The sequence below is a fragment of the Austrofundulus limnaeus genome, unplaced genomic scaffold (assembly GCF_001266775.1).
Source record: "Austrofundulus limnaeus strain Quisiro unplaced genomic scaffold, Austrofundulus_limnaeus-1.0 Scaffold27, whole genome shotgun sequence".
NCBI lineage: Eukaryota > Metazoa > Chordata > Actinopteri > Cyprinodontiformes > Rivulidae > Austrofundulus > Austrofundulus limnaeus.
Window position 1 is genome coordinate 184,158 of NW_013952429.1, and position 9,642 is coordinate 193,799.

Sequence of the window (9,642 nt, forward strand, 5' to 3'; positions counted from 1 at the left end):
GACTTGGAGGCATTGAGCCTCATCCCGGCCGCTTCGCACTCGGCCGCGAGCCGCGAACCGCTCCAGTGAGAGCTGCAGATCTCGTTCCGATGAAGCCAACAGGACCACATCATCCGCAAAAAGCAGAGATGTGATCCTAAGGCCACCAAAACGGATCCCCTCAACACCTCGGCTGCGCCTAGAAATTCTGTCTTATGATATACCATCAATCTGAAAATAATAACGTACTGTAGATTCATTCTTAACATTGCCTTTATTTCAAGGACCTCTGTAACCACAGACTGGCTGATGTACTGACCTTTGCTGTGGTCACACACCTGCACACATTATAGCTCACACTGGAATCCTTCATTCTAAGGGTCATTAATGTTGCAGGGAACATCTACAACTCTAACCAGGAGTTATGTGAATTCAGCAAATAAGTCAAACTGGAAGAGCTGAATAAAAAAATCAGCAAGTGTGAACACCTGCAGTGTGTCCTAAACTAGTTTCTCTGCAGTACTGCTGAGTCAGCAAAGATATTTTAGGCCCTTTGGCTTTTTTTTTTTTCATTAGAACAAGAACTTATTAGAAGCTTCATGTGATTCTTTTAAAATAGCAGCAAAAAATAAAATAAAATAAAATAAAATAAAATGATATCTTGAAGTTTTTGAACTCACGATTCTTGTAGGGTGCTTTATAAAAATAATTGCTCTCTTCAAGATGAAAATTAGGGATCGCCTGTGACTAACATATTTGTTTTTAGAATTTTAAACGTGTCCACAAAATCTGTGCAACAGAGCAAACAGCCGGTTAAATAATTATTTTCTTCAACCAGTTTATTTCTGAACATAACAGAGTGGGGGTGGAGCTGCAGGGTGGAGGTGAGGGGGGCGGGGTTAACAGCTGAAACACAGAGATGATTAATCTCCAGCTGAGTTGATCAGAGGAAAAACTCTACAATGCGGCTTCATTTTGTGTGTTTGTCAGAAAAACAGTGGGCTATTTTATTATATCTGGTTTCTGTTCATTTTTTAAAGTTAGGTTACTGAAAAACACGCTGTAACAACAGGGTGTAGCCGTTTTTCCTCATTATTTCCCCTTTTTTTCTTTTACTAAATTAATTCCAGGGTTGATATTTGACATTTAAATCAAAATTATTAATATGCAGTTTTGTTTGACACACCAGCAGCCTCAGACCCAAAGTGACCCCATCCCAGATGAGTTTCCACCCTGGAAGTCATTTCATCCCCAGTACCAAACCTGAACAGTCCAGGTCAGCCTGCAGCCAGGTCTGACCACAGACTGACCCTCTTGAGCTCACCTTTGCGTGGTGGAGGTCCACTCCGTACATGGAGAGTTTTTTGGCATTCTCCAAGAACATCAGGTCTGCCTGGGCTGGAGTCATCGACCTGCCGAGAGACCCCCGCCCCACAAAAAAAACAAAAAAAATCATTAAGTAAAGCTTCATAAAAGCAAAACAAAATGTTTATTTTTAAATTTTTCTTAAAACAGCTAATATACTATCACATTAGATTAATACAGAGCTATTCAACTGGTGGGTCTCGGGCCATATCTGACCCACGAGTGACTTCTGTCTGGCCCGCCCCAAAAAGTACTGGGAATTTTTTTCTTTAATTTAATATAAAAACATTTTTATATCAATACTAAATTTTGTGTTGTTGATTTAATACAATATAATAAACAAATTTACAAGATAAAAGATCATTTTACTTGTTTTTTTTCACAATGCAATGTTCCCCTATTATTGTGAAATGTTAAACATCTGGCCCCTGAGCAATTTAGTTGAATAGCCCTGCTTTATTATACACAGACAGTATTAGTCATAAGAAGTAGATTATATTTATATAAGTACTGTGCTGTATTTAGGAGCACAACTGGTTTAATTTAAAGCCCTGTCACACTATGATGTTTTGGACAACTTGTGCATTTTTTTCCAACACGCTGGCACACGATGAGGAAGAGAAATTCAATTCAATTCAGTTTATTTATATAGCTCCAAGTCACAACATACGTTGTCTCAGGGCACTGTACATGAAAAGAATAATGTAAAGAAGAAACCAGCAGATTGTGTTGAATCACTTCATCACAGTCTCCCATCCTGAGCAAACAGTGGAGAGGAAAAACTCCCTGCTAATCAGGAAGAAACCTCCAGCAGAACCAGGTTCAGGACAGGAGACCATCTGCCTCGACCGGCTGGTTGGAGGACAGGAAAGAGAAAAAACACTATACAGTATCAGTCAGACTGAGTTTTAAAATGTGAAAAAGAATGAGCAGAGAGCAAAACAAAGCTGGAAGATATTTAAAAAACAGCTGTCAGAAAAGATGATCCACAGAAATATTCTCATGCTCCACCTGAGAGGACGAGGAGGGCACAGGAGATTAATCTGGTGGTCTTTAAAACAGAAACCTGAGCCGCTGCAGCGACATCGATCAACAGCTGAGTGTGATCTGGCACACATGGAGCGTTATTGTGCCACAATTTGACCATCAGCCTCGGAGCGCAGCGGCCGCAGAGCGCCTGAAGCCCACTGAAGCCCACAGCCTGGCTCGGTTGAGAGTCGCGCTTTGGGTAGGTTACTCATGTGCGCAGCTGTGGAGGTGTTTATACTTGGCAGTGCTTACATTGTTATAGTTTTCTCCAAAAGGACACATGGAAGTATACTTTACGTTTGTGAAATGTTGTAAACAGGAGATCGAGCAACAACTGTTTGAATGGTGCGCAGCCTTTGGGGAAGCCCACCCAGATCACTGTGCGGCTCCGCTCAGCTGCACATGACGCTGCCTTGCTTTACATTTGAGAATTAAACAATACTTACAGCAAAAAGCACATTTGTTGGTACTGATCAGGATTAAAGTAAAGGCGTGGCTTTTTTTACTTGTTTATTTTTTTATTTTTTTGCACCAGAATCTGCTGTTCTGTCAAAGTGTCAGGTTTAAAGTTGATCATAAATATCTGAAATTTTAAATTTAATACAGAATTACAAAATTTTTAATAAGGTTCTGGCAAAATAAACTTGTTTGTATTTGAAACCAGACTGGGACATTTATGATCAATGCATTTATTGATGAAATGTGAAAAATAAAATGTTTTTTTTTGCATCAATTCTGTTGATTTAGGTTGGTTAGTTTACCTGTATTATCAATATGTATAATCGTTATGAAAAAGTTAAATTGGTTTTTACACGAGCCTTAATTGACAGTAGCTACTCAGGGGTTTAAAAAGTTACTGCTGCCTTTTTCAGAAAAAAAGTCACTGATGATGAAGAATTAATTAAACTGAATAAACTAATAATATTTGGTATCGTTTTCTACTGAAGTGACAAAAAAAAAGAAGTGTCCTGCTGGTGATGGACTTACCATATTTATTCATGTATAATACGATCTCATGTATAATACGACCCCCCCAAGATTTTTCAGCCTTTGCAGTTTTTATACATATCAGTAAAATGATCATTGGACTGTTCATTTTATTTTAACAACATATGTACTAAAAGGTATTTCGACAACAAATCTACTGTATATCAGCTGTAGCAGCATCATATGAATTCTGGCATTTTACACATAGTCCACCAGGAGGCGCCAACACAAAAGTCAGAGACTTCACATGAGATTTGGYCCATCTTSTGGGGGAAAAGCAGATTACTTCCTACTCGRGAGCGCCCCCTCTGGTGGGGAAACGTTTTTTCAGGGATACAAACTTTTTCAGAACACCGGTAGACGGCAGCCATTACAGACGAACATGTTTGTTGTTGTTCGAGGAGCGGCTCGGTCACACGCTAATGTCATTAGTTTGTTATCATTTCTAAGGTGCAGGACTGCTTTTTTCCCCCCTTTTTTCACATCATGTCTCCTGCCTGGATCTGTTATTATCTCACTCTGAAGCACAGAGGAGTGTCAGAGGTGAGCTCGCTTCAACTGCTTTTTACGACGCGGTCTCATTTCCGGACTCAATAATTTTGTGAACGAAGCCAATATTTCAGTTAAAATACATAAGTAAACATATTTATCTGAGTATAATACTACCCCCAAACTTTATGGATGATTTTATGGATTTAATTTTACATATTATACTTGAATAAATATGGTATATCACTCATGAATAAGAAATTAATAACTTGCCTGAAACATATGTGAACTGATGCATAAATTATCCGTAGCAGACCTGTAACTTTTGCWTCACTTATCAGCAGCACGTCGGCATTAGCTGACACATTTTGACCATGTCCAGAATTATTGTCCGACCATCATTCTGACAACATATTCACAACATATACATAACTTGTGCAACTTACAGCAACGTGTTGGACAAAACTGGCATAAGTTGTCTAAAAGGTCATAGTGTGACAGGGCCTTTAAACATGTTTTCCTTCAGGCCACTTCACTGGATTTACTCTGCTTTCACACTTTAGTACATCGGAAGGAGTTTATTCTAAAGAGTTTAAAATTCTGACTTCACAAGCATCAAGTTTTACTGTTATTCCATTTTTCTACCTTCATTCAGGTTGTATTCTAACAAGGCTGACTGACCTGTACGTACGATGCAGCTCCATCATTTTATCCTCCAGCTCTTTAGTCTGACCAGGGGCTATTTTCATGTCCTTGGCGTATTCATTTCCATGGACCTCAGGGTCGTACTCGCCCAGCTCTGACTGCAGGGCGTAGGAGCCCAGCAGAGCCAGCGTGACAAAGGAACAAGGCAGGCGGCCCTGCAGGATGTCTTTTCTCAGCTGTAAGCACAGGTAGTATCTGGGAAGTAAAAGTACAACACAGTGATCATGAAGGGGCAGATTTTTCTCTTATCAAGATGAAATGAAGATAAGGAGACGTCGCGGTTGGCCAGCTGATGAGGGAGTTTTATTGAGTTCAGCAGATCAATACAACCGACAGAATCATCCCAACTGAACTGACGTATTTAGAAACCAGACCCTTTTATACCCAAACTGTTTTCYTAACACAAATTCTACGTAACCAGGAAYGGTGGTCACTTCCAAGAATTGGGCTGGAAATTTAAGACCACCCAATACACACTTATTAAGTCTATTTGTAGACCGTTTGATGATCTCACCTTTTACAGAATGTTCTTACCAGATGTTTATACGACCCTTATCCTGACCTTTTGTCCCAGCTCCTAACAAGTACTGCTACAATCCTCAACAATCACTGCATGTTGTCAGGTTACCAGGTGCAGATCCTCATTCATCCAGAAGGTGGAAATCTGATTTTTTAATAAAAGCCAACTGGATGTTTTGTAAACTCTCATCCCCCCAAAAAACCTGCTGACCCCAAATCAATATTATACATACGGTTCTGATAACGTAGGATTATATGAACATAAAAACTTATTATTTTACAATCCAAAATTATTAAATTTGAAGATTTGGTAGAGTTCAAAATTGCTCAAATCATGTTTAAGACTTCAAATAAATTATTACCCGAGCCCATACAGAAATTGTTTCTTGAGAATGACGGGACATATAATTTAAGGGGTTATCTAAATTTAAGGATTCGTAGGATACGTACAACAAGAAAGAGCTTTTGTATTTCAATTCATGGCGTCAAACTATGGAACAAACTAAAAGAGGGCTTAAAAAAAGTCAAAGTTTAATACAATTTAAAAGAAAATATGAGGAGGCTATTTGTTAAGATAAAAAATATGGGTGAGTGGGTGTATAAATGTGTATATGTCAGCTGATAAGCGTACATGATTGTACGTGTACGGCTGGATGAATATATGTACTTACTATAAATATGTGTGTAGTGAGTCTATGCCAAAAAAGGCAACTATGAAATGGAAATAATTTAATTAATTTCGATGTTTGCTCAGGTGCATTAGATTTATGTGATTATGTAATCTTTAATGTGTAGATATAAGGAGTGATTGCATTACAAAGTGTTGTACAAGGGTAAATATAAATTTACACTGTAATTTTATGATTTACTAAGTTAGCCTGAGGTGTATTATTATTTATTATTATATATTACTGAAATTAGCACGGGGTAGGAGTTTATACGTTTTTTTTACTTCTTCCTACTCCATTTTGAACATGTTGAGATTAATATTGCTATAAAAAATATGTGTATTCTGCATTTAATATGTTCAAGTATGGTTATCACTTTGTTCGAAATAAATTTGATTGATTGATTGATTGATTGATTGATTGATTGATTGATTGATTGATTGATACCAAGATTCTGCTCAACTTCATGCTCATCTGTTGTGCTAAAAATAAAGTATTCACTAAATATAATAATAAAAGCAAAATTAGATGCAAACAATGAAACGTGTTATTAAACAATCTCAGGTTTGCGAGCAAAACTGTGCAAAATGTGAGGACAAAGTTACGTTAGTGGAAAATTTGCTCCTAGGATTAAACATTTAGAAAGTGAGCAAAACAATAAAAATATTTTAGTGACTTTTTTGAACGGTGAACTTAAACGAGGGACCATTTTATATTGTTTTTCAGGTCTAAATAACGAGTTTATAAAACAAACCCATATGGAAAAAATAAAGTCATTTCAAGTTTGATAGCAGATAATACATAAAAAAAGGTTGAGGGAAAAATGAGGCTGTAAACATCTTTATGAAAAAGAAACAGCTGGAGGAGCATTCTGCAGCTTATCAGATTAAATGGTATCAAGTCAGTAAGAGGAGTGGGTTTGATGAACCTTAGAGGCTGAATCAGTAAAGACTAACAAACTGTCTAAAATAGTAGAAGTTCAAAATATTATGCTTTAATAGAAAATTGGGAAGAATTTGAAGATTCCATCATCATAGTTTATAAGATCATCAGAATATTAGAAGAATCTGGAGAAATATTAAAATCAAGGCTGACTGTTAATATTGGGAGACCACCATCACCAGGCTCTCAGGGACCACTGCGTTAAAAACAGGTCTGATTCTGATTCTGTTCTGGACATCACTGCAGGAATGCTTCCACCAGTCACCGTATGTAAACTGTTCACTGGGCATCAACAAGGTTAAAGCTCTATCATGCAAAGAAGAAGCCACCCTGACACACCACCTTCTTCTCTGGACCTCAGCTCATAATGGACAGGATCAAAGAGGACAACTGTTCTGTGGTCAGAGGAATCAAAAATTCATTTAGGGAAACCTCAGATTTCATGTTAGGTCCTTCTTGGGTCAGCTCCTCTCCTATTGGTCAACAGACAGGAAGGAGCAGGATGCATGTGCAGATCCATTGCATGCTGTGTGTGCTAAATATGAAGGTTTATTAAATTATAAAACACGACGTAAAGTTCTCCATTTTTAAATTAATAGCCTATATGCCACGGACATCCGGCCCAGCACTTGATGCCACGCCCAACACTTCCGGTTCACGGTCAACACAGTGTTAGCGAAAGATTTTTTTCACCCGACAACGACTGTTAATGATCTCCACAGTACAGAATTATCATATTACATGTACCAACATTAACACAGGAGACGTACAGGTCCAGCCAAGTCGAAAAAAATCACTCCAAAGTGGATTAAAGCCATAAAAACAAAGGAAAGACGTTCGTGTTTATGGTTCCAGAATTTAGCCTTTTTCACTATTCCGTGGCTTCTTGTTCCGTGAATTTTTCACGTAGAGCTGTGACACTTATATTGTTGGAAAGAGCAGAGTCTGGGCTTTAAATCGATGTGCTACTTGTAAGGTTTGGATCGTTTTCCTCGACGTTAGTGAACTGAAAACGTAATGATTATCAGGCGGAGGTTCTGCTGCTCTCGGTGCTCGGGGGCGCTCGTCACTCGGCTCTAGTCTACGCTGTAATATACACTCTAACAAGTTTTACTTTTGCATAAAACTCATGACAAAGTCGCATAAAAACATTTCATATAACACAAACGCACGCACACACACCTACCTTTGTACCGGCTGCTGTGTTAGCTTACTGCTAGCTGTCATGTGGAGGAGGTCTTTCCTCTCTCGTCTTGGCAGTAAAGAGGGATAAATGTACATTTCCCTTTTGTAACCTCCGTCTTCTCATTTCTGATGCTGACTCTTGAATATCCTCAGGTTAGAAATGCTGATTACAAACGCAAGCGTGAGCTTTTAAAGATAAGTTTTCCCTGTAATGCTATGATCCTCTGCTGTCACCTCCTCATCAAGAGGAAAATGGATAAAAACTAACTACTCGATCGTACCTGCTGGTTAGTGGACACAACGGCACACAACAGAACTCAAGTTTTATACCAGTAGATCACAGATGCTTTAACTTTTGTGACTTTTTCACGGTCTAGTACTAGCAGCTCACGGTAAAAACATAGGCAGTAAGCAGGGAGTGGAAGGGAGGAGCGTGGCAAGAATTTTACCGGAAACACGTCATTAATGACCGTGGCATATAGGCTATTGGTGCATCTCAAGTATATTCATTTATTTATTGGGCCATTTATATATTTCTGCTTTTACTTCTAATTATGTCAGTTTCGATCCTCCATAAAAATGACCAGACTGTCCCTTTAAAAGTAGCCTTGGATTTAGTAATCTGGGTATCAGTTAATGTAAACCCAAGCTGCCTGCGCACTCTTTATGGTCTGTCTTTTCCAGAGTCGGGCATTGGATCACTGAGCCCTCTGGTGGTGGATGGGTTTCCTGCAGCTCCCATCCAAACTCATGTTACCACACAACACGTTTCTGTTAAAAACGACCAATAACATTATTCTACCTGCTTTAGACAAACATCACTGATGTCTAAGCGTGATAAGAACATCGGTGGTCAGTAAAATGTATCACTTCAACCCATACAGTACCTTGTTATGTCTTCTGACAGCTGGGCTGGATCCGGTGGATAGAATTTCACATTAAAAGTGAAATTATAGTTGTCACCTAGAGAATCAAAAGGTGGGTGTTTTATAGTTAGCAAATGTTTATATGGATGTATTTGAAAGAAAAAGAAAATTGTCTGTGGATCAGCTCACCTTGAACCTGCCTGCGAATCTCTTTCGTCAGGTCCATCCAAGTCTGAGGAAAACAACAACAAAGAGGAATTAATATCTGACTACAAAAAAATAAAATAAAATAAAATAAAATAAAACGCCAAGTGTAAAATAAAATGTTACAAAATATAACTAACATATGTTCATTATTTAGCTCACTGTCAAATCAAGTCAAATTTTATTTATATAGCACATTTACAACAACCTCAGTTGTCCAAAGTGCTTCACAACAATCACATCACATTTGACTAAGGATAAAACAATACACAGACACACGCATGCACACACATAAAATTACAATAAAAATTAAAATTTGTTAAAAAATAAAAACAATAATAACCTCAGTCGACCAAAGTACTTCACAGCAATCACATCATATTTGGCTAAGGATAAAACAATACACACACACACACACACACACACAAACACACACATACAAGTTTGCACAGCTATCCAATTGGGGACATTCCATTGACTTCCATTACATTTCTACAGCCTAACCCTGACCACAAACCCTAAGGCTAACCTCACAGGTACCTGACCCTAAAACTAACCTAAACTCAATTCACACCTTGGTCCTAAACCCAACCCCCAACCCACCCTAAATTGGCATTTAAACCAAATGGGGACTCGACTTTTGTCCCCAAATGTACGCTTGTTCCCAAATGAAGGCATTTTGTCTTAAAATTGCCCCCAAATGT

The 9,642-nt window shown here is 38.3% G+C and overlaps 1 protein-coding gene across 3 annotated transcripts in view; it reads right to left on the reverse strand.

Moving 5' to 3' along the window:
* The window catches only part of epb41a (erythrocyte membrane protein band 4.1a), a gene marked incomplete in the record, with an annotated part of 93,837 nt that overhangs the window by 73,075 nt on the left and 11,120 nt on the right, over positions 1–9,642 (reverse strand). For all 3 annotated transcript variants that reach the window (XM_014004849.1, XM_014004848.1, XM_014004847.1), the window contains 4 exon segments: positions 1,304–1,391; positions 4,531–4,749; positions 8,756–8,831; positions 8,924–8,966. In XM_014004849.1, coding sequence (XP_013860303.1) covers positions 1,304–1,391; positions 4,531–4,749; positions 8,756–8,831; positions 8,924–8,966 — 426 coding nt within the window.